The 24393-nt window shown below is 50.5% G+C and overlaps 8 protein-coding genes across 8 annotated transcripts; 3 read left to right on the top strand and 5 right to left on the bottom strand.

Moving 5' to 3' along the window:
- Window positions 1-1075: 1075 nt before the first annotated feature.
- Asppvi_002191 (putative MFS transporter) lies at window positions 1076-2949 on the top strand (the record flags this gene model as incomplete). The annotated part of the gene is made up of 7 exons (XM_043298184.1): window positions 1076-1321; window positions 1373-1481; window positions 1531-1694; window positions 1754-1914; window positions 1979-2210; window positions 2273-2720; window positions 2780-2949. 7 exons carry the CDS (start codon window positions 1076-1078, stop codon window positions 2947-2949), a joined length of 1530 nt encoding a protein of 509 aa, XP_043154119.1.
- A 208-nt stretch (window positions 2950-3157) lies between these two features.
- Window positions 3158-6473, bottom strand: Asppvi_002190 (glycoside hydrolase family 35 protein; the record flags this gene model as incomplete). The annotated part of the gene is made up of 6 exons (XM_043298183.1): window positions 3158-3953; window positions 4019-4106; window positions 4158-4229; window positions 4281-4574; window positions 4627-5623; window positions 5673-6473. 6 exons carry the CDS (start codon window positions 6471-6473, stop codon window positions 3158-3160), a joined length of 3048 nt encoding a protein of 1015 aa, XP_043154118.1.
- A 2526-nt stretch (window positions 6474-8999) lies between these two features.
- On the bottom strand, window positions 9000-10710 carry Asppvi_002189 (elongation of very long chain fatty acids protein; the record flags this gene model as incomplete). The annotated part of the gene is made up of 2 exons (XM_043298182.1): window positions 9000-9857; window positions 9919-10710. 2 exons carry the CDS (start codon window positions 10708-10710, stop codon window positions 9000-9002), a joined length of 1650 nt encoding a protein of 549 aa, XP_043154117.1.
- A 1793-nt stretch (window positions 10711-12503) lies between these two features.
- On the bottom strand, window positions 12504-13766 carry Asppvi_002188 (uncharacterized protein; the record flags this gene model as incomplete). Its single annotated transcript, XM_043298181.1, has 2 exons — window positions 12504-13595; window positions 13665-13766. The coding sequence occupies 2 exons, from the start codon at window positions 13764-13766 to the stop codon at window positions 12504-12506; spliced, it is 1194 nt and encodes a 397-aa protein (XP_043154116.1).
- A 1168-nt stretch (window positions 13767-14934) lies between these two features.
- Asppvi_002187 (uncharacterized protein) lies at window positions 14935-15828 on the top strand (the record flags this gene model as incomplete). The annotated part of the gene is made up of 1 exon (XM_043298180.1): window positions 14935-15828. One exon carries the CDS (start codon window positions 14935-14937, stop codon window positions 15826-15828), a length of 894 nt encoding a protein of 297 aa, XP_043154115.1.
- Window positions 15829-16105: 277 nt separating this feature from the next.
- Asppvi_002186 (pseudouridine synthase PUS7) lies at window positions 16106-18351 on the bottom strand (the record flags this gene model as incomplete). The annotated part of the gene is made up of 2 exons (XM_043298179.1): window positions 16106-18089; window positions 18143-18351. The coding sequence occupies 2 exons, from the start codon at window positions 18349-18351 to the stop codon at window positions 16106-16108; spliced, it is 2193 nt and encodes a 730-aa protein (XP_043154114.1).
- Window positions 18352-19622: 1271 nt separating this feature from the next.
- On the top strand, window positions 19623-20153 carry Asppvi_002185 (uncharacterized protein; the record flags this gene model as incomplete). Its single annotated transcript, XM_043298178.1, has 1 exon — window positions 19623-20153. The coding sequence occupies one exon, from the start codon at window positions 19623-19625 to the stop codon at window positions 20151-20153; it is 531 nt and encodes a 176-aa protein (XP_043154113.1).
- Window positions 20154-20708: 555 nt separating this feature from the next.
- Asppvi_002184 (DUF2293 domain-containing protein) lies at window positions 20709-21749 on the bottom strand (the record flags this gene model as incomplete). Its single annotated transcript, XM_043298177.1, has 3 exons — window positions 20709-21206; window positions 21253-21375; window positions 21477-21749. 3 exons carry the CDS (start codon window positions 21747-21749, stop codon window positions 20709-20711), a joined length of 894 nt encoding a protein of 297 aa, XP_043154112.1.
- Between the last annotated feature and the right edge of the window lie 2644 nt (window positions 21750-24393).

Genomic DNA, 24393 nt, shown 5'->3' with positions numbered 1-24393 from the left:
GAATCATCCTTTTTAAAGCTAGAACGACGAGCGACGGAGTGTTATTAAACCGCTAGAAGGTGAGAACAGTTGATGCGTTTCCCGGATGGATTCTGTGTGGTGTCACCTGTCAACGAAGAGAATGAACTGTGTGGCCCAGGGGGAAATGATCCCTGTCTTTCGGCCCGTGCGGTGTTGGATTTGGTCGGATCAGCCGATTTACGCTTACCTAATGCTCCATCCCACCACACCCTCACTTACCTTTGCTTTGCCTTCATCCCATCAATTCATCATCTGCGTTCCAGTAAATATAAGCTATTCTACATACTGGAATGATGAAATTATCCCTCTATTCTTCCCCCTTTTCTGCCTCGTTCCTCACGCAGATGAGACGTTTTCTCGGTCCTCTTGCCCGCTAAGCCGATGACCCCCACGAGTCTCCCACGCGGCAACCCCCACGCGGAGTGGAATCATTTTGACGAGAAAGAATCTCAATTATCCAGTCATGCTCTGATTGCACGACGCTAACTGTCTCCAAGTATGTTCAAATGGTCCAATACTTCATCTCCAGCCCCTGTAACTCCACATATCTCCATTCCTCTTCCCCGCAGGAAGGTAAATTCTATGGTGTTGACCAGCTACTGCAGTCTCGTCCGGTTGAGCTAAATGCTAAGTACCGGCGTTTCTCTTCATCCCACGGCTCTGTTCCTCGGTTTTGATTTGCAATCCACAACTACTACTATTCGGTTTCTCCCCAGCTCTGCAGCCTCTGCTTCTCCACGCCTCTGACTTCCCCATTGGTAGAATCCCCGACTCAACCGTGTTGGCCTTCCGGGGACCCCATTTACCCAGACTCCGTATGGCTGGTCATCCCGGGATTGGGAGTTGAAAATCGGGAAACTTGTTTGCTCCACGCGTAGTGCCCCAGGTTCTCCCACAAAAGGGAGCAGGGATCCTGATTTTTGATTCCCTTTTCCCTGCTGTTATCACCGCTGCTCTTCCCCCTCTTCTGAAATATTGTCTTTTCTTCTCTTCCCTGTTGTGATACCCTCGTCTTCCTTCAGTTCTGCTTCCTTACCCATATTTGAGCCGGAAAATGTCTCCCAGAAACTCCATCGATCCCGAGGACGGGATCGATAAGAGCTACGTCGACAATGTAGAAGTCGTCGTGGCCAACGCCGACAGACCCAACCCGAGGAAAGAGGCTCCTGCGTATGTCGCTGGCCTGAGTCCCGAGGAGCGCCGGAAGGCCGAAAGGGCTCTCGTTCGCAAGATTGATATTCGTCTTCTTCCTATGCTCGTTATCATGTACATTCTCAACTATCTGGATCGGAACAACATTGTAAGTCACTTTTCTGGGTTTACTCGCGCGAAAAAGGCTGACGCCTTCCAGGCAGCTGCTCGGCTTGCTGGTCTTGAAGATGATCTGGGAATGAAGAAAAACAGCAACCAATACCAGACTGCTGTCAGTATTCTGTTTGTTGGTTATTTGCTGATGCAGAGTAAGTGTCGTCAATATACTGAACATGTACCATAAACTGACCGTAGTAGTTCCATCCAACTTGATGTTGAACAAGTTCGGAAAGCCAGCTATCTACCTCCCCTGTGCGATGATTCTTTGGGGTATCATTTCAACGGCCACAGCGGCTGCTCAGAACTTTGCTGGACTGGTTGTTACTCGCTTCTTCCTTGGTTTCGTTGAGGCTGCTTATTTCGTACGTCTCTGACAACAATGGTACCCTGACCGTGATCAACCTGCTGACCGTTGTTCTAGCCTGGTTGCCTTTACTTTCTGAGTGCCTGGTACACTCGTAAGGAGCTGGGTTTCCGCACTGCCGCCCTCTACTCTGGTTCTCTGATCTCCGGCGCTTTCTCTGGTCTCATCGCTGCTGGTATCACCAACGGTATGGACCATGTGAAGGGTCTTCGAGCCTGGTATGGGTTTCTTTTTCTTTTGAACGGACCGACCGTAGTCGTGCAGTCTTGCTGACTTTTCCAGGCGGTGGCTCTTCATCATTGAGGGAGCTATTACTATAGTGGTCGCGTTCATTGCCATGTGGATCCTGCCCAACTTCCCCCGTACCACTTCATGGCTTTCAGAAGAGGAAAAGCAGCTCGCTACATGGCGTCTCGAGGAAGATATCGGCGAAGACGACTGGGTTGATTCCGAACAACAATCGCTCCTTCATGGCGCGAAACTCGCCTTTACCGACTTGAAGACGTGGATTCTTGTAAGTTGCTATTATTTCCCTTAACTCGCAACGGCACTGACTGACTGCGACGTATCATGTAGATGCTACACATCTTGTGTATCGTTTCCTCCGCCTCCGTGACTAACTTCTTCCCTACTGTTGTGCAAACGCTCAACTACGGCCGGATCGAGACCCTCCTCCTTACCGCTCCACCTTACTGCCTGGCGGTCATCAGCGCCTTCTTCAACGCCTGGCACTCGGACCGTACCGGCGAGAAATATTTCCATATCACAGCGCCTCTGTACCTCTCGGTAGTTGCATTCATCATCGCCGCAACCACCACAAGTGTGGCTCCCCGCTACCTCTCGATGATGCTAATGGTTCCCTCTCTGTACGCCGGTTACGTCGTGGCCCTGGGCTGGATCTCGAGCACCCTTCCTCGTCCTGCATCAAAGCGTGCCGCCGCACTGGCTGCCATCAACATGGTCAGCAATGCCAGCAGTATCTACGCCAGTTACATGTACCCGGACCATGATGCGCCGCGCTTCAGTACGTCCCAATGCCCTTTTCGCATTTTTGATGATCATTCCATTCTGACCACTTTATAGTCACCGCCATGAGTGTCAACTGCGTTACTGCGTTTATTGCCATTCTCTCTGCCACTCTGCTCCGAATCATTCTTGTTCGGCTGAACAAGAAACTTGACCGGGGTGATGCCCTCAATGATGGCGGTGTTCCTGGACAGGCCAGTGCCAGAGGTTTCCGATTCTTGGTTTAGACACGGTGTATATACTTTCAAGTTACGACTTACCTTTTTTATGATTAAATACTGCATTTTTCGTGATCACACATGACTTGGTTGGGCATGGCACGACCCAGGATACAATATATTTCAATTATATGATTCAACGGCCAACAGCCTCAATTTGCATAGCATCAAACAATCGGCTGCTCTAATCGTGATTTACTCTTCAATACTCAGCAATCTAGGCAAACTTCAACCGCTCCTCGGTCCAACCCGGCCTCAGCCCTTTCCCAAATCCAGAGACACTGAGCGAGCTATCCGCCACGTAATTCACCTTCCAGTCCACCTGGATACTAGCCCCCGCTTCCGTCTGCGCCCAGACCGCCAAACCGATCGTGTTATCGCCCTGGTAGTCGAGAATACCCGGCGGAACAGGGAACACCACCTGGTTCCCGATGTAGGGATTGTACCGACCATACTGGTACCCATTGACGAATAGCTGCGCGCGGTACCCCTTAGGCGCAGTCGACGGCGTCGAGAGCACGAAGGAGATGGAGACGTCCAGACCCGCAGGGATATTGAGGGGGACGACGGTGCGGAAGAAGCGGACGGTTGCGCCCGTGAAGCTCAACGCCGAGGAGGTGGTCGAGGTCGAGTTCTCTGCTGTCCAGGCGCTATCGTCGAAGTCGGGGAGGTGCCAGCCCACGCGTTCTGCGAAGAGGCCGTCCTCGTTGAAGACGCCGCGGATGGGATCGAGGTTCGATTCCCCGCCTGCGGTGCCGGCGAGGCGCCAGTGGGTGAATTTCGGGGCGGGGGACGAGGAGCTGTTGGACAGGAGGCGCGCCTCGAGGATGCCGCGTGGGTTGAGGGCGCCGGATGTTTCGTCGTGGCCTGTGTCGTCGTGGACGATCAGGAGGACGTTTTTGGTGGGCTTGAGGTACGAGGCTGGGAAGGAGAGGGTTTTGTTTGCTTGGGAGGTCGTTGCGCTGCCGAGGTAGGAGTCGAGGAAGTGGCCGTTCAGCCAGGCGGACCAGCCGCTGCGGAGGAGAGGATTTGTTAGTTTTGATGGAAGGGTTGAGTGGGGATGGGGAGGGCAACGTACAAGGCGCTTCCTCCTTGGATGTTGAGGTAGACTCCTGAAGCAGAGCTGTTGAAGTACCCGCGCCAGAGGCGGACACCGTTGTGGAAGCCTGTAGGGGGGTTAGACCAGTGATGGTACAGGGGGAGAGAGGTTGACATACCGTATTCGTCTGCGTATAGCACTGGAAGGGTGGCAGGTGGACTGGGGTTAGATGTCGTCATGTGGTTTGCCTCTGCGGAATGCGTTAGATTTGCTAGGTCTGATCGATTGGAATCCGACTTACCAATCCAGGCTGCGCCGGAATCGTCGTATGATGGAAGCCGCTCCGGCAAGCTGTCGTTGGATCTCCAGGAGGTGAGAGCGGGTAGCTTGATGGTTGGCGGTGCAGCGAGAGTTGCTTTGAGACTGCCGTATGAAGTTCGAGAGGTCTCGACTTGTTTCCCGTTCCAGGTAATCTTCTCCACGCTGTGAGGCGCAAAGATTTCCAGTGTCGTTTTCTCAACCGAGTCTCCTCGGAGCGCCAATGTGGACTTGGACACACTGGCGGAGCGAACAAGGTACGGACCTTGGACGAGGACTGTAACCGTTAGTATGGGTATGGTGGTTTACTAGGCATGAAATGAACTCACCGGTTTCAGACTCCTGCACGATAGGATCATCTGTCAATGCAGGAGCCCAGAAGCGGTAGGCGGCGGCCTTGTCGAGCAGAACCACGCGCACACCATTATCGAGCAGCAAGACGCTCAATCCATTGGCCTGAGAAAAGTTCACGACGAGATAGTTCTCCTCACGCTTGAATTTGACTCCCGAGCAGCCATCGCCACTTTGAACCTTTCCTGACTTGGCCCCCTTGACTGCAAACTCGCCAGATTCCCCCGTGGGAACCCAGAGCACGAGGGTAGGCCTGTTTTCAAAAATGGCGTAGGTCAAGACCTCGGTAGTTGAATAGAGAAGGGTGTGTGAGCCGAATGTGAAGTCAGTCACGATGATCTTGGATTGATGTCCATTCAGCTGGATGGCACCCTCGTTCTTGGGGACAGTCAAGGCACCGACAGAAGTGTTGACATGGAGTTTGAACGTTTGATTGCCACCAACGGTGGTGTCATTGTGGAACGTGACGTAGAACCCGGCGTTGGTCTGCGGATTTCTCAGCTCGAATGCACGGACGGCTGTGTTCGTGGTGTATTGCGTCCCGTTTCCGATCGCCTCTGTCATTGTGAGGTCTTTTGCGGTACGGGTGAACAATGCCAGTAGCTTGGTCTCGTAGTACTTGGATCCAATCGAGCGGTCTTCGGAGATGGGAGCGGAGTAGTCGTAGCTGGTTGCCGTCACAGGAGCAGCAATTGCACCCCAGTTGGTTCCTCCGTACAGCATATACAAACTCATGGCAGTCACTCGCTGGCCAATGTTCCATCGGTAGAACAGGTTAGCAAACTCCGCCCCGGTGTCCTGAGGACATCCACCTTCAGGACCGGCCCAGGGGTTGTAGGAACCGCCCTGGAACTCGGGCATGAATGAGGGAAGAGTGGGCTGAACTTCTTGGAAGTAGTCATAATAATCGACCACTTTGTAGGGAACATACGCCCCATTGGTGGAGGTACATTGGCTCACGTCGCACGTCCAGCACTTTAAATGTCAGAACAAATCACATAAGAATGACTAGATGGTAACTCACCGACGGATAGGAATCCAAACCAGCCACGTCGACATTGCCTCCCGCATTGGACCAGTCCGATCCCCAGGATTTCGAGTTCATGTTGGGATCGTTGCTTGTCAATGGCACAGTGATACCATTCTCACGAGCACATGCTTCCAAGAGCTCCATGTAAGCAACCGCAGTCTTGTTCGGGTTGCGATCCTTCGAGTCTCCGATCCACTGCTGGCCATACTCATTCTCAATCTGGTAGACGAGCGCGTTATGGCCGTCCGTGACCTGGTACTTGCTAGTGATTTGCGACATGTTGGCAAAGTACGGCGTCCAAGCGGCCGTATACCGTGGGTCATCATTCCGTAGCGAGCCATACTCGCCAGTCGTCAGCCACAGAGGGAAACCGCCCGCGCTAGCTTCAGCATTGACGTAGGGTCCCGGGCGCACAATCATATACATGCCCAGCTCCTTTGCAAGCTCGAAGATGGGCGTGATATCGCGAGCGCCAGTCGAGAAATCGACCGTGTGGTTGTTGGGCGCATGATAGGCCCAGCTAGAGTAGAACGCAAACGCAGTGAAACCGGTAGCTTTCACCTTCTCGAGAATATCCCTCCACAACTCGGGAACGGGAATACGCCAGTAATGGAATTCGCCAGAAAAGATGAAGATCCTCTGCCCGTTGACGTGGAAGCTGTAGTGGTCCCATTGGACTACCTTGCTCAAGCCATTATCGTGAAGAGGCCATTCGGTCTCCGACTGGTTCTGAGCAGCTGTCGAGAACCACAGATTTGAAAGAAGAAGAAGGAGAAGTTGGTAAATGCGCGCCATGACCGAACCTCAGCAACACGACGCTGCTGGACTGGTTCCAAGGACAAGTGCTGCAAAAAGTTCCAACGTCGACAAACGGGGATGGCAAGCACGGGCTATTAGAGACTTTAAACCGCCTCATGGAATATTTGTGGCTCTCTCATTTCCACACCAATACACCATTCGCAAATCTCCAGCCACAGACATTATTAATTAGAAAAGAGCCACCCAATTGCCAGCTGGAATCGAGCCGAGGCGTCATAAAGAGCGTCCAAGAGAAGCAAGAAGCCATCCCGCCGGAGAATGAAAATGCTCAGTATGGTCCAATGCGCTAGTATCTTGTCGAAGGAGATAGGAGAGAAACGTTACCCCACAGCTTGGGCAGTCCGCTCTTGAGGAAGGATCACTAAACTAGGCACAACTTGGTATCGAGATCATAACCAGGATGGCCGATGTGGGGAACTAGACAAGACAGGAGACGATCAACATCATTTTGCCCGGAGTGTGGGGAACCCGCGCAGATGGCTGGACTTGTATTTTTCCTCCACTCAACAGTCTCGACGGGGGAGTTTTGCCGTGGACGGACTGCTAGTATCCAGGCACAGGGGTTTTAATATTATTGATTGATTAGACTTGGGATATAGCGCCGAGACGTTCAGGATATTTTATAATTTTTCAAAATGCCCTATTCATAGCAACCAGACAGGAGACGACCAGCATCATTTTGCGCAGAAAACATCCAAGTTTAATTAATCAACATGGCAAACATAATGGCAATGACCCCGGCAGGTGCTCTTAAAGAACCCCTAACTGATCTCAAAGTCAGCACCAGACATACCACCCATCATGCCCAACACCTGATCTAATACATGGGAAACCTGGAGCCGTGGCCTAACTTCAAGGCCAAAGTGGTCAACACTTTCCAGACTGAGACCTGGAGTTTATAGCCTATAGGCACTAAAATAATAGAACTGAATACTGCTAATTCAACTAAAAAGAGCATATCTTTATCTCCTGTGACTACTGGGTCAGGTCTTGGGTGCTATATTTAAGGCCTAGTAATAGGATCTTATATTAAGTAAGGTAGATTTAGAGGTTCAACGCTACTGCATGATGGATACAATAGCTCATAGTTCCTGATTTCAATGCTATGGTTAATCTACCATAGCACTGGCTGTAGGAGAAGCTAAGGTTCCATGGTTATCTCTATTTTCCGAGTACTTCATCCAAACATACAATACCTGCTAGACAGTTGACAGGTCTTGATTAAGCACCCTATGACATCAACAGAACGAGCAACACCCAGCTAGACATGCGAACCACAGCCTACGCCAGCAGACAGGACAGATACTGAGGACGGGGTGACCATAATGAGATTAACTTTCCATATGATGAGATGAACGCAAATAACTTATTATTATTCCAGTCAGATAGCTCGTTCAGGAGGAAGATGAAGGTCAAGGAGCTTAGCTCGCTCTGGCTCTATCAAAATGGCGCACCACCAATAGACGGGTCTTGATGGTGTCATCGTGCCGTGGTTGTCCTATCACTATGGCTCTCTTTTATTCTTCTAAAGGTTGTTTCGCCAGGGATCTTGCGTAGATAGTGGTCAATGACCCAGTGGATATGTTATGATCGAATCCATGGTTGTTAGCAAGGGAATTTCCGGCTTCCAGGGCATTCTCAGGCATCAAGGCCCTTGCTGTCAGTACCTCATAGTATACTGTTTGATGCCATCGTGAGCAACACACCAAATTACTCTCTCTTCCAACCATCTTGTAGATGCGAACGTCGCCTACGAAGAAGACATCTTTCCAGACCTTTCTTAAGTCCAGTAACACTCTAGCAAGATGTCGTTTGGGTAGCGCGTTACGGGCTCGCCATACCAAACTCAAATGCATGGCGCAAGGAGGGATGGAATGGAGATACATCGGACTGGAAATGGTAGTTCTGGCAGGTCAACAAAAATGAACCATTGGGGAACTGTCATTCTGACACCCCTCTGGCCATTTATAGATTTTCTAAACAATGGCTCCATAATGTCGTCTCGATGCTATACATCCCAAGTCTAATCTAAATATCCCTGTTCCGTCCACGGCAAAACACCACATGATAAGCCCAGACCCTAACACTTACACTATTTAGAGTGTCACAATGATGTTGATTTAACATCCTTAGATACATCCAGGAGAGTGTATAAAAGAAGGGGGAGTTCTGTCTGTAGAGATTTTTTATTTTATTGCTAAATACATCTATCGTAAAGTGAACTAACCGTGTCCTTTTCAGCCAAATAGCCTCAAGCCCTCAACGCCTCCGTCAAAATTCAAAGGAACATATGTACAGAACAAACTTATAAAAGCAACAAAGGCAGCAGCAGGAACGGATCGACAGGATCTAATGTCTTGTCGACTGGCCGACGGGAATGTAGGAACCCCCAATCAGCTCTCGATAGGGCGTGTCCGTTAGCATCACAGACCCCAAGAAAAGTTGGAGGTTAGGGGAGTGTCTTTTTTGTTAGGATATAACATTGATAATCAGAGTGCACGATTAAGCAGTCTTGTCCAATACCTCAAAAGGATTGGTGTCCTGGACGTCAGGAACGTCCGGGAACTTCTCCAATTCCTCCTTCGTCTGAGGTTTGGCACCCTTCTTGGGAGGAACAGTCGAGAAACCTTCTTCGGACTCCTCCTTGGTGCCACGCTTCTTTTGGTTGCCACCAGAGCGCGTCCGGATCGGTGACTTGTCAGTGGTCTGCGACTGCGCCTTCTTGCCGTGGGTCTTTTGAGTATGGGCCTTCTGAACTGCCTCGTCTTCCGTACTGATCTCGCCGTTCATCTCAACAGACTTCTGAATTTCACGGCTGACGCCCTTGAGAGCATCTAGACCAGCTTTTTCGGCAGCATGCATGTGAGTGGGATGAGGCTGGCTCGGCTCCTTGCGGTGCAGGTATGACCGGACGAAGAAGCGCACAAACAGATATGTCAGAGGCAGGAGGTACATAACGTTGAGCCAAATGGCGAAAGCCTGACCGTCTGTATCAATGCAGGTGATCATGGGGCCAACGGGTGTGCGCTGAGCAGCCGAGCTGCTGGGGACATCGGCATACGAGTAACCAACGTTCTCAGCAGCACCCTCTGCGCCAGCAGCACGCAATCCCAGCTTCTTGAGCCAGGGGCCGAGTCCTACAGCCGAGGCAGTCGCAGCCGCAGCCTCGATAACGGACGTAGCAGAAGCCGCAGCAGCGCTTGCTGTCGAAAGCTTGCCGGGAAGAGTGTAACTGACGAAGAGATACGAAGCGGCCCAGCTGGTTCCAACGACAAACTGTGTGATCTGCATGGTGGTCAAAGAACGCTTGATAACACCGGGAACTCGAATATGAAGTGCGGTCAGAGTGTAGTAAGTGTACTGGAGAGGATGGTCAGCCAATGTATCCGACTAATACAGACGATTTGAAGCGATTGCGTACCATCAGAGCATGGATACCAGAGTTGATCAGGGTGAAGATAAGGATGGGGGGAGCCATGTAGCGGATACCCGCCCACATGCACATCATCGCGCCGGCATGGTGGTAGGTCTGTAAAGTCGAGCTCTTCTTGCCCTTCGCCAGGATGATAGCAGTGTCCAACACCTCATAGAACTTGGATAGATAGAAGATCCAGCCCAGGTAGGCCAATCCTTGGTTCCACATACGGCCGATGTCCGTCGGGTCCGGGACACCACCCGCAGCCAACTTGTATTCGGAGTTCGGCAGTTTCCACTGATCGGTGACGGAGTCGTAGATGGCAGCATTGCCGTAGCCACGGGGGCCATTGATCTTGCAAAGAGAATCAAGCACGCCTACGACGCCGTGCGGGTCCTCGCGGTGAGGCCACGAGTTGCGGAAAGCCTGGAACATGCCGACGCATGTCCATGCGGAATAGATGGCCAGGAAGACATTGTGAAGGATGACGAAAAGCTTGAAGAGCCGCGTGTGGCTGAAGCCCCAGGGCTTGTACCCACGACTCTTGTTGATGCGGTTGATGATGATAACGGTGACTGCGTAGACGCTGGCAATGGTAATCGGCACGCGAACGTCAAGGAGCTGTTTGTACAACTCAGTAGGGATGTTGAACGGCTGGTTCCATGTCGGCTCAGAGATCAGAGGAGCAGGAAGAGGCTCAGGGAGCTCGCGAGGAGGGAATCTGAAAAGCGAGGCGGGCGGGAAACCTAGGCGCACGACAGCAGGGCCCGCCTCGGTGTCGACGTTGACGTCGATCATGATCTATACCTCCTGAGGGCGATTTCACAGGTGAAGCAAAAATTGACGAGAGGTGACTGGACTTTCGAGATAACAAGGTTGTGGCCCTTTTTTATTGAGAGGAAGATAGGACCAAGCAAATAAGGAAAGGGTGGGAAAGAGCCAGACCAAAAATATGAAAAAAAAGTTCAACGTCGCAAAAGTACCTCCGAAAGCAGAAAAGGGTAATGAAGTAATTCCACCTTCTCCCCAAGGCTCGATCAAATCGCGCAGAGGTAGGTGCGGACAGATAAATCCTTAGAGACGTGAACTATCAACTAAAAGCAAGTATCAATTGAGTCTCTACAAACCAAGAGAGTCTAATCGGGTCAATGGGTGAAAATTATCGAAGTGTCATTACTATCTCCAAAAGTGGAGCCGTGATGCATTTGTTGGGAATTTGGCTGCTCTGGTCGATGAAACCTCGGCCCAACACAATTGAAGGCAACAATCGAACTTACTTCTCTAGTAAGCTTGTGAAGAAAGATGTTCTTCTAGATACATCATGAACAATGGGTCTTACAGATAGTTATATAGAAGCGCATTGGTCAAACCTGGATGATGATGCTATAGCTTAATTGCTCAGACCCGGGCAGAGAGTAAGTCTGGTAGGTAGAGGTAGATGCCGATGGAAGTTTTCTTGCCACTGCCGTCATTCTCACGCGATGTCCTGAACAATGATGCAAGGCATGAAGACTCGGTGATCTGGGAATGATTCTACACCTTCCATGCTTGAAACAATAAAGTACATCTACCTAAATGAAAAAGCTACACAAGTACAACCCTCGTACCTCCAACCCTATTGACCTCATAGACTGTAGTAGGACTGCAACCATTTTTAATGATCCGCGTCGCAAAAATGATGCGCAATGCCATACCAAGTAACCAATCAGAAATTTAGTTTGGCTTTTTGGCGGCCGGTATTAGTCAGCGACCAAATCGTAAATACCCCGGATTGGGCAGGCACGTGATCTAAGGCCTTAGGCCTTAACCCTGAGGCCACTAGGGCCTAGGCATCAAGGCAACATTAAGGTGTCATGGCGCCTGAGACATCTTCACATGAAGCATCAATTTAAGGATTCACCCCAACAAAGGGGAAATGACCCGTAGTTATAAACTCTTAGAGATATAGAATGAACCGAGGCATGGGGGTTCATTGATTCAACGCTTCTACCCCTGAGCAAAACTAGACTCGCTACAGGACTGAACTAATGCAACCAACACCAAGGTGCAGATAGGGAACGCCTATCAAACGCCATGCCGCTTGACCGGTTAAAAAGGCTCGAAGGTCTCCAGCTCACCATTGATGCGTTTAAGTACCACTGTTTCTAAGATGGTGGAACGCATAGCACAGATCTGATTCTGATGGTGTTCCATTTACTATCTAGTGTTCAAAATTGCCTCTCCCTTAACTACAGTATGGCAAAGCAGACCTTCTATTCTCAAGACGGGTAACAAGCCACATCCGCCACAGCGGTCTTAGTCGATGGCCTTTATCCGTAGATTAGCCAGTTAGCCGGAAGACAGCCCTAGGCTATCCTGCTCACTTCAATCGGCTGAGTAGCACTGGGGCAGTTTTTCCCTTTCTTTGCAAGCCCTACCACCGCGCATTGCAAGTCTATCCCAAACTTAACGTTGGAGCAGCTTGGTGGGTGCATGTCCAAAATACAAATGTACTTGATCTATTGTACAGTTAAGCGAACGTGATGGACCAGTCCAACATGGATGGATGCAGTAAATACAATGGAATTGACACCAGTTGACCTAACATCCGCTCAGACGGGTTTGGTACTCAGCGGGAGCGGCGGAGGCGCAGGTGATGATGGCGAAGGGGCATTGACAGGTGTTGATCGCATCGCTGCTTTCTTGGGAGGTGGTGGAGGTGGTGGCGCCTTTCGCCGGTTCAATGCGTCTATGTCTACTGAGTCGGATGAAGGCTGGCTTCGGTTAGGGTGCGGGGGTGTAGGAGGCGGCCGGAATTGCTTGGATGAGATGGATGTGTTTGCCGACCTTTTCTCATCGACAAAGTTATTGAAGCGCTGTGTGATCTTATATTTGTCATTCAAGTCCTGGACTCGTTCTTTGCCCGCTTGAAGCTTATCATTATGCCGCTCGCGCAAGTTGTTCACTGTAGATGTTGCCGATGACTCGGGCTGTGTTGTGCTTCCCCGAACCGGCGGGGAGGGGCCTTGCGACGGAGATTGAGATGAGCTCGTCCTCATTTGCGAGAAGCGAGCTTGAAGCTCATCAACCGAGGCTTGACCGGCTACTCCACCGGTTGTGTTGCTGGGGCTGCTTCTATCATGCCCAATGCCAAGTGCAGGAACTGACACACCAGCATTGGACAGACGGGAGACAGCACCTCGATTTAAGAGTCCCTCAGAAGCCGGTTCTGATGGGGAATATGCCGGAGGAGGACTTGCTGGGTGCGACTGTGGAGTAGAGTTCATGCGAGGAGGAACCCGAGGCGGTACGCTCGGGACTGGCCTAGAACTTGCAGAGGACACGGAACTTGCTGGGGAATGCATTCTTCGGGCTGGAGGTGGTGGGAGATTATCCGTGTTTAAACCTGTTGTATTCGCTCGGTAGGGTAGCGGTGGACCAGCTGGTCTTTGGGTTTCGGCTTCCTCAGCTGGATTCTGCTCCTGCTGCCTGGCCTGCGCGTGCTGGATCTGTTCCTGAGACAGAGGTGCCCCTAGTCCCCTGCGATCCGGCGTCGTCTGATTCGGGACCGCACCAGGTCCATGGGCCGCAACGTGTTTCGGTGGTGGCCCGAAAGCGGATGGGTCCTTGAGTGACGACAGGGGGCGGGAGACGTGCTGCTCCTGCTCGCTGTCCCTATCCTTTCCCTTTCCCATCCATCCTGCCTATCCCGCAAAGTAGCGTCAGTAAATGCCAAATACTGGATTTGCACAAAAGAATGGGAAAGTACGAACCACTTGATTGATGCCTTTGAAGTCTCCCCGCCAGCTTTCTTTTCCTCCAGACTTGCCCTTAGGGTGCCAGCCCTCTTTCAGAGTCTCTCTGAAGCCACTCATCGTGAGTTCAAACGTATCCCAATATATAAAGATAATGGAATGAATGAGCACAACTGTGTTATGTTGCCGATCCAGCTAAGATCGGTGACGCAGCATCTGGCGTCGTCCCCGCCCCGCATTTCTCAGTTATCTCCAATCTCCGCTGCGCACGTGACTCTTCTCTAGTTTTGCTCCATGGATCTTCTCGTTTCCTTCGTGATCATGTTCAGTTATACGAGGCAACATTGCATCTCATTGGCAAGGCCAAATGGAAAACAATGTTGGTGTTTGAGTTGACATTAGAGTTCAAACCCTTGCGTGTCTCTGTCCTACAGTTGAAGCATTTGGCCCCCAACGGCACGCCTTTCTCGTCTTAAACTGCCTAAGCTAACCCGCCGATCAAAATAGTAGACGACTCAGGTCGCTACGTCTTCGTGCTTGCTGATCTAGCCCATATAATGCGACTGCGGAGTGTCTGTCTTCATTTTGAACAAGAGTACTGCCTGCTCAACTGACCGAGGCGCCTATACAACCGCCCCCGCACATCATGGAGCCTTATCAATAGACACTGATGCTGGCATCATGCCACGCGTCAGGGTTAACGGGTATCAAGGCTTCTGGAGCAGTCAATCAGCAATGAGTTTAGTCCCGTCGTGTTACGAATACATGGTGTGCAGCGGCTCGTGTTCAGAGGCAGGCGGCTGCCTCACTGTCCGCTGATTGGCCGCTGATCGCTGCCCTTTCATTGTCCGGGTCTATACTTGGTACCCGCTTGAAGCTGCTGCGCCATGTCAGCGCTCCCTTTGGCGACACTTTTTTTTTTTTTTTGTTCTTTGTGCTGTCGGTCTCGTAAAGAATGATCTACTTCTCCTTGCTCTGCCCCTCTTCGTCAGCTTGTCGTTCCAAGTTGTCACCTGGAGGCAAGGATACGGGAGAGATTCCAAGTGCATGCTTATTCAACTTCTTACACCCTGTCGAGCTTCTAGCAATAAGCAACTTTGGCGGTTGAGCATATTTTTGAATGTGAGGACGTCCTGCTTCTCGTCTGCATTTTGGTATAAGTCTGGCGAGTCTGGGGGAGAATTGCATCGTCTCAATAACTGGTTATGCGACGCTGAATCATCCGAGGGAGTGCTTGTCTTGAATTCTATCCCGAAATCGTGAGACGACCGCGGGTTGGTATAACAGAATGAATGATCGTGGAAGGCCGAATTCATTGGACAGCGCCAATGGGCACAATATACAGCCGCAATCTGCTGGAGAGGAGCAGACATCGCCACGGTCCGGCGAGTCATTCCCTACATCTTCGCAGACATCTCTGTTCGGGTCGGAGTTGACGAATACCACCGTGCAAACAACCGACGCGATGTATGAACCGACATCGGTCACATCGTCAAACACAAACGTTCTCGTGACGGCGACCACAGTAATCTCTTCCATCTCATCATCAACGGAGATTCCTTCCCAAACGGGAGATAGCAGCTCGGGAAGCAGCAATACGAAGACAATCGCTATAGCTGTTCCAGTATCTGTAGTTGGCGCTGCTTTGCTCCTCGGAGCGTTATTCCTTCTTTTGAGACGCCGCGGTCGGAAAACTCGACAAGAGAATCTATCGAACCCCGACGTTGATATGGCTCAGGCAACTCGAACAAACCTGCTGCCACACAATGGTATTCCATGGAACGTCGGACACGCAAGATCCCATGAAATCCACTTCGATGGCCCCTATCCTTCTCAGGCCGCCTCAAATGATCACATTCCAGAAGCCCAGCCATACAATCAAATAAATGCGGCGCCAAGATCCCAACCAGCTACATTGTCCGTCCCTACTCCTCCAGCTGCAGTCGCAGAGCATAGACAACTAGAAGGTGGATTTGGGTTGTCCGAAACCAGCCCCGTCACTGCTGGATTACGAGCCGGAAGCGAAGATCGTCCCCGCTCGCCGTTTGACCATCCATTGGACGATGCCATGTCCGAGGTGTCGGGTCTGAGTGACAGGCGGGGAGTCACGCATAGTCGTGATCTAGATGATATTTCATCCGTATCCTCCATCGGTGACCACGAACCCGCGACGCGCAGATAATGCTGCAAAATGTAATGGGTTATGCCGGAGTTCTTTGACGATTTTAATAATGCGCGAGTTTTTGACCGTCTGCGACGATCTTTTAAGTTTGGCTGGGCGTTGCCCTAATTCTTTGTTGAATGATGCTATCTGGCGATACTTGGCGGTACCTACAAATTGAGTGAAAGAACGAGGTTTGAAATGAGAAATTATCATATCTTTTTTATGCCTTCATGTGGTATCTACAATTTTGTCTAGCTCTCTTTAAGGATCCTATATACACATTCGGACAGGGCGACTATCTTCCACCTCCAAAATCCGGCTTGTAAGCCACCACCTTTCCCTTCATTAGCTCTCTCAGCGCCATTGTGGCATACTGGCTCGACCCGAGCTGGAACTTGAGGATCACGGCAATCTTGTCAGCGGAATCAGCATTAGACTCAGTAGCCGCTTCCTTGCCGTTGAGCTTGTCCAGATCCGTCTGCACGAACTGCTCGTCGTCCTGAGAATAGAGTTTCACATCCACTGAGTAGTCCGCACCCATCCGGCTAAGGACCTTGCGGTAGCCGCCGCTGAGACTGATATCCTTCCACTTGCGGCGCATGTCGAAGGGATCGAGACCACCGCCTTGCTCGCTGCCCATGAAGCGCTTATAGAAATTGGTCATCTCGTTGGCCGGGTAGACCACGTCGAATCCAGGGAGCGGCAGGACGACGTCGAAAATGGAGTACTTGCCGCTGGCGGCTTCCTCGGCGGTTAGGGCACGCGCGCGCTCGAACATGTCGTCGGCTGAGTAGGCGCTGTCGTGTGCCGCGGGCTTGACGACAACCTCGCCGTCGGCGTCGATCTCGGCTTCAGGGCCGGTTGCTTCGACCTTTTCGCGATGCTCGTGGATAAGGACGAGGTCGCCTTCTACCACTTTGTCGCCGTAAAGCCGCCAGCGCTCGCCGACAGCGAAGTTCCAGACAAGTGACTGATAAGCGTGCACGTACATCAGACGTAGGTTTCGAGGAATGGTTTGCAATGCTCCGAGATAATCGTTCTGGGAGCGGCCCAGATGGCGGATCAGGTTGTTTTCCGCTGAGAATTTCCGGGGTAGTTTCTCCACGGCCTCGGTGACTTTGCCCGTAGTCTGGAAGATGTGGATTGCTTCCGCGCGAGCCTTATCGTCTGAGCTAATCATGGAAGTCGAGTCGCCTTCCTGGGCTGCGGCAAGGATATGAGGACTGTAATGCAGGATTGCATCACAGGCGCCCTTGAAGTCACCCTGGAGCATCTTCACACCGACCATATCCGTGCGAGTCGCAAAGGTTCCGAAGCGTTGCAGCCCGTAGTAATTGAAGTAGCCGCGTTCACGGAGGCTTCGCAATGCAGATCCTACAAACTCCTTGGCCTTCGCGACAGCACCTGCGCGATCTTCAAGGTCCACGCCAGGAATAGCGCATTCGCGCAGAGTGATGACGAATTCATTACCCTTCAGATCACCAAGCTCAAGGCCATGGCGGCAATACTCGTAGTCTCCCACAGCCGAGTTGCGAAGAGCAGGGTTGAGCTTTGCGAGCCGATCGGCAAAGACCCGGCTTACACATGCTCTTTGCACGGTCACACCACGTCGGTCCTTGGTACCGGCAAACTGGAAGCTTCGCGGAGCCATTTTCATTGAACGCGCCAGGAAAGATATAACTTCCATGGTATCCTTGTTCTCCTTGTATATCGTAAAATGTAGATAGGAGCCACCCAGCTCCTCGAAGTTGAGTCTGCCTCGTTCGCGCCCTGAGCCACGTCCACCTTGGGGGTTGCGCTTGTTCCGGTTGGGAGCAGCCGATATATTCATCATGCCTTCGCTGTCCGTCTGCGATTCGAGTTGCGAGTTGAAAATGCGACGGATCGCCTGGTGAATCTTGATTCGTAAGTCGCGATCTGTGACGACGACGGTGTTCACTCGACCCAACTCGTTCGGTCTCGCTCTGGGGTTAGACAGGGCACGGGTATGTAGAGCCAAAATTCGTTCAGTAGCCTCGGTGCCAAAGAATGACTCCAGCAATGCCTTGTCTTCCTCTGAGAGCTGGAACTCGGCAGCTGGGGCCTCCTCTTTAGCGGCTGGCGCATCTTTCTCTCCCGTGGCTGCTGACTCTGCAGTATTACCCGCTACAGGGGCTTCCGACTTGGTCTCAGCATCGTCGTTCTTAGTTCCTTCTGTAGGCGAAGTGGGAGGATTCAAATTCCGAAGATGCAAAACTTCACCGGACGGAAGGATCTCATTGACGAGGAAATCGGTGTATCTGAGACAAAAGAGGGTTAACTTAATTTGCAGTATCTCAGGTTTCAGATGTACCTCTTTTTCAGAATTCCGGAAAAGCCCACGTTGTCTGCACTGACAAATTCGGTGATTCCGACCTCAGCTTCCTTCAATGCTTGAGCATCGCCCTCGGAGACCTCCAGAGCTGGCACGGCGGAAGGAGGCAGCACGGCATCATCTGAGACGGGAGTATCCTCAGTCTTGAGTCGCTTGCGCGGCGACTCGACAATATCTGCGCCCTCCATTGTTGAGATACGGGTATCGCTGCACGAGAATACTGGATCCGCAGCTGCACTTTGTTGTCGGAGAACTGCTTCAATCTCCGCAATTGCCTTTACTGAAAGCGGCATAGGCCAGGGCTAGCCCTACAACCTATTTGGGACTTTCTGATAGCAACTGTTGACTGAATCTCGATGTATGCTTAATTTTTTTACAGAGTCTGCAGTGTCTACTCTAGCTCAAGCCATTATTTGTTATGTGCTAAGGACAGAATCATCCTTGTTGTAACAATCAAATCGTCCGCACAATGAGGATTGTTAGATCATCTATATAAAAGCTAGGCATCATGTAGCCTCCCCGAGTATAGACACATAGTAACTTCTCCACCAAACCTCCTAGAGGCTGTTCTGATTATTACTCAAGTAGTGAACTAAACACATTCAACTCAGCAGTTAGGGCAGGGATATAGCATAGGGAAGATATTATTTCAGGTGTCCAGGCCATGTCAAAAGAAACACAGTTGACAAAGACCAACAGGCTACAGAGAAGCCAAGGACAAAGGCCCTCCAAGGCTCAAAAAATCCCCCTTGTAGGATCTAGGTCTCACGATTTGAGCCAGATTTGGAACACCATAAGTCTTCAGTGACCTGGACGAGCAAAGGAAGGTATGTTTGATCACTGTTGKGGACGAAGCCACTGCAATCACAATAGGCTTTCATGATATCAAGACCCCTGGACCCCCTACGAAGACATTGAGATGTTGCTTTCCATTAGATGCCTTACGACAAAGGCTTCAAGTTATAGAGACACTCGGAACGTATTCTTTGTCGAGAATGAAACTCTTACTAGTGGACAAGGAAATTCAGATCAACAATTCCATGGAATCGATTCTTTGTCTCTCGTAACGGTATCATTGCTAAAGGTAATGAAGTGTGTCTTTCTGGCGTGATTCGCATGACAATGGTCCTTTTTCAGGGTGACAGAGGTGCCCGGAAGAATCTCTTTGTTGACGATGAGACTCGACGTCTAAGAAGCGATTCCAACGCAGAAACAACATGGAATTGAGACACCCTACATTCTACTCAAGGTCCAATGCCGATAACTTCAGCTATAAATTCGCTCTCCTTTCTCACCAGTCGAATGGTCATTCAACCATCGAACTCCTCTATACTCTCTATTTCCCTCCGTGTCTCAATTTCCAAGTTTGAACACAACTCAGTACGCAATCTCCCCGAACCGACCCTTCTCGAAGACGTTGAGTACTATATCCAAACCCTGTTCTACAGAATCTAACAGCATGGGTATCCCACAGTGGAGCGAGCAGGACGAGCGCCAGGCGCGCATGCAGGATGCCGGACTTTACATCGACTGGCCGAACCCATACAACCTCGAACCGGGCCTTTACATCATCGTCCACATGCAGTATACCACCCAGCCGGGCGAAGTGATGGATGTCATTGACGATGCATACAGCACCATCACAGCCCGTCTCGAATCGCGACAGTTCCGCAACCCGAGACACCCCATTCCAGGGCGTAAGAGCCTGTTCGTCCACTATGAGCTGATTAACCAGGATGACGGGACCACGAACCCCTTCCCAACGGACGTAGACCTCTTCGAAGAGGTTCGGAATCACCTCATGCTGATGTTTGATCAGTTTATGTTCGGGGGAACGTTTGATCTCCCGTACAAACTTGGTCCGGTGCGTGTGTTCTGGTGTGACATGGTCGAGCAGGAGCCTGAGCTTCCCACTGTCACTGTTGAAGTGTACGAGGAGACAGACTCTGACTCGCAGGAGGAAGGGCAACATCAAGATAAGCTGCCTTAAACTACTCAGCAATGATCTCTCTTGGCTTTGCGTCTTTAAGTGAATGTTGAATTGGTGGACTGGGCTGACTGAGACAGAATAGGCATCAGAGCGACATAGCGAACCACAACTTGGCGTATACTGTTTGGAGTCCGGATTGTTTGGGGTTATCGCTGTGGAAAGATATATCTTTTTGCTTTGGTTTGCAATTTGGGGGTTGCGTGCGTCGCTTGTCGAATTCATGCTTTCATCACAGTAATACAGATGGACATTTCAGTCTTGTTCACAGATCCCTATGGCAAGAAATGCAATTCATTGTAATGGGCTGCAATAGACAACAATCACTATCATTAAACACATTGACTGTGACGATGGTGAATCGTCATCCCCTCTTCCGTCTATGCGTATTCTATATCTACTCTATGCATGTTCGGATACATAAGATCGTTCATCTCTCATATCGTCATAAGGGTCATTGCTGAAATCGGGCGTCGCCGGTCGAGAAGCCCTCTATCAAGTTTCATGTCGTACGGTCGTTATGGACAAATGAAACAAATCGTCGCACTCGAGAGGCCGTCAATCAATGCAGATCACGTCGTCAGCAGGTCTTGTCGGTTTTTGACCATCAGCATGACTGCGCAGGGGCAAAGAATCTGTAGGCTGAGTGTTTCCCCCCTCCCACGCAGATTTGACGGCTTGCACCATATCCCAAACCGCTTTTCTAGCTTCATCCCGTGCTTTTCCCGCGTCGAGAAGGGATTCGTAAGGTGTATGTGTGTGCCTGATGTGTGCTTCCACAGCCAAGTTGGCTTTTTGTTCGTCTGTTTTCCTCGTTGTTCTTCCTACTCGTCCAGAGCGCTTCAGAAAAGCGTGATCAAGAATAGTCTCCAAGGACTCAGCAGGCATGAGTGGGAACTTGTTGCGCAGGATTTGCCGAGCTCGCGACAGGTCCTTTACGTCTCGTGTTTTGACAGCAAGAGCACGCGAATCGGCAGTCACGGCAGCAGATTTGAGAACAGTGGAGTACACATCTTTGGGTACGCGGAGTCCAATATTTCTTTTTCCAGTATTGTTCTGCAGTGCGTTAGATGATGGAAGTAGAAGGCGCGAGCAATCCTACATAGACGACATAGACTATCCGGCGGGACTCTTTGGTCTGAGTCCGACAGTGCCGCGTAATATAAACATCGCCCTTTGGCACRAAGACATAGTTCTCGCGCAAGGGCTCCCTATCTAGGCAATTCTGTTGGGACGGAGCGTCAGCTGAACTAGAGCTGCAAGCTAAGCTGGGATCCTGCCATCGGATCTGTAGCGCCACAGTGACGAAGAAAACCACAATCATACCTCTTCAAGGGGATCCGTCGAAGGAGGAAGTCTAACAAACTTTGAATATTTTAAGGACTGTTGACTACCCCGATTTTTGGGGGGGTTGGTATCAAGGTTGCTCGTCGTACCGAAAAGTCCGCCCTGGTTGCGGGCTTTCGAAGAGGTCTTCCTTCGGACTTCGGCTAAAATAGATTGAGGCGATCTAGGTGAAGCGAATCCATTCTTGACGCGAGACTTTCGACGCCGAGCATGTTTCTGCGGCCCTTTTCTGCGGCCTGATGGAAGCGACATTTCGGGTCCACTGACAATGTGGAAATTGAAGATGTTGAAAAGGGAATAGGCTTAAGTAGGTAGTTTTCAAAACGTTTGCAAAATCCGCACAGTATCTGACTCATGGCACGATTCGTTCATGCATTCGAAGCGAGCGGTGGCTTGTCAACAAAGAAAAGACAACGGAGGCATTGAGCCTATGCTTGGAATGAAGTACTCTGATGACTGATCTACCAGTCAGGGTACCTTGAGGATGCCCATGACCAATAATGAAAAGGTGATCGAAGCATCTATAACGAATGGGACTCTTTTGAAATCCTTGCTGCCCATCGGGGTCCCTGAATCAGGCATTTGCCGATCAGAAGATAAATTTGGCGGGGTGTGGCTGGAGATGTGGCAATGCTAAGACTGCCTTCCTTTTCTGGTAATTGCTATAGGAGGCCGCTCAACCATCTACCTCACTCATCATACCTACAACCAATAACATCACAACTTCTGCCTATAGGTACTCTGTGACCTGCGGTGGCCAGTAAGTCCGAATCTCACTCGATACTCAAGTCTACATTAGTCCAATGGTTTCGCCTTTCTCCAAAATTCCATCTTTGACATCTAGAAGGTGATTGCTTTGTACCTGTCGATGCGTGGAATGTCATCGGCCACTAATATTCAATTAGCTTGCCAGGCTTCATTACAATGAGAAAGTCAAATGTAGCTTGTGTTATGCCATTGCTCATCTATTTTTTAAGCTGCTCAAAGGTGCTCGAAGGACCGTTGGCATTGATTTTCATATGAATGTCTCGTTTGCCAGAGGTCCATTATCTAGCAAATAAGCTGACATGCTGGATCCTGACTCGATGATGAGTGGTGCCGCGACGATACAATACTTCTGCTTTGCAAGATCCCATTCTGCCGCCGCTGTTAACATCTGACGTGCTGTAGACCCCTAGCAACCATGGCACTGGAATCATCATATGTAGCGAATGGGGTTACAGTCTCAGCGATCCTCAAGAAAGAACCATTGGCCTCCTGAATAATCAGTCATCTACAATTATAAGCAATAGCGACGCTCGAGCAAGTTCAGAAACTGCCAGAATCAGATGGACGATGCAATAATCTCTTGTCATGGCTTTCGGACGCCGACCTATCTTGTGGGCATAGTGCCGGGGTTGAGAACGCGTCTTTCCCCAGCTAGGTCACGAGTCCAAGGTATAAAACTGATTTGGAGTTGCGATATTCGAGGACTCATGTGATTTTCTAAAGGCAAGGCCATTTGATACCTCAAGAGACATTGTCAATCGCAAGGTGAATCCGTCAGTACTTGGTATTGCCGAGATAAGTCTAGACTACTGCCTTGGGCTCCTCGGGCACGAGCTTGGTTGTTGATTCAGGTTGAAAACTGGGAAGCGGGAAGAACAAGTTAGCTGGCTTCGGGGGACGAGCTCGGAGATTTCTCCATTATTATGTCTACTCCGTACTTCATAAAGATCTCTTGACGATCTCTAGTTTTGCAAAGATCGAGGATTTACTCCGTACTAACTGTCACCCTTCTACATGCGCTACTTAACTGTTATTGTAGGATTACTTTATCTGGTCAGGAGGCCATGTCGTCATTGTATTCATTTCATCTTAACTGCCAACGCCAACGTCCCGTGTCCACTTTTCGGCGATGTGGGCGAGATCAAGCCTGGAGGCTGGAGCTGAAAAGAACAAGCTAGCCACGATAGCCTCGCCCGGCTGGCCATTGAAATGTCACTAATAAGCGGCCCAGCTCCTTAGCGAGTCTTACATTGGCGAGCAGCTAATCGCAACTGGGTAACGGAGTACAGGGCTCGATCTCGACTTTCCCCGAATTTGGTCCGATCTGCTAGCAGGATGGTAAGGGGGAAAGCCTGGGAGGGGCAACGCAGGCAGTATTCCTAAGTCATAGGCTCCTGGTTAGAACTCACGTATAATTGTCTAAATCAGTAATGATCGCGAATCTCTGACGGAGCTAGACCTTCATGCCGCGTGACGACGGTCCAATGGATTCAGCCGAAGGGGAACTTCCCCTGCAGGTAAAAAGGACAACTGGAGATCGTGATGGAGATGAAGGTGGGGCACAGCTGAGACCCACTCTTGTCAAAGGTTTCTTGTCTACGGAGTAAGTGTCTTGTTCCTTGTCCTTGGTTGCATTGACGACGTGGCATAAGAAGGATGGGAGATTCAGAAAATGTCCGCAACATCAACTGTTAAAATCCTCAGAGAGCCTGTCATCTTTTAGGGATGATTCTCCTCAGCTCATCAGATCCATGTACATCTGAGCGTTGGACAATCAAAGGATGACAGCGTTCTCCAATTGGCGGGAAGGTTGTATCGCTGACGGAGTACTCCGCAAGGCACAATACGATAGCGTTCCAGATCAGGGATAGCGTTCCCTTGTTGCCTTGCACAGCTGACGGAAATTGTCTGAATGTTGATCCGATAACCACACTTAGTGATTAAAGGCAACTCGTGCGATTATGCGAGATATCTCACCATGCCAGTAAGTTGTTCTATACTCCATATGAGAATCGAAACAATACATTCCCCTTTTCATTCCGGGCCAGGATAAGAACATGCCATGATAAGAGATTGATGACCTCATATCACGTGAGTTTCAACCTTAATTTGAGACCTCACAGGACCC

Source organism: Aspergillus pseudoviridinutans (genome assembly GCF_018340605.1).
Source record: "Aspergillus pseudoviridinutans IFM 55266 DNA, scaffold_2, whole genome shotgun sequence".
Classification (NCBI taxonomy): Eukaryota; Fungi; Ascomycota; class Eurotiomycetes; order Eurotiales; family Aspergillaceae; genus Aspergillus; species Aspergillus pseudoviridinutans.
Note: the sequence above shows the minus strand (reverse complement) of the source record. Positions and strands in the feature narration are given on the sequence as shown.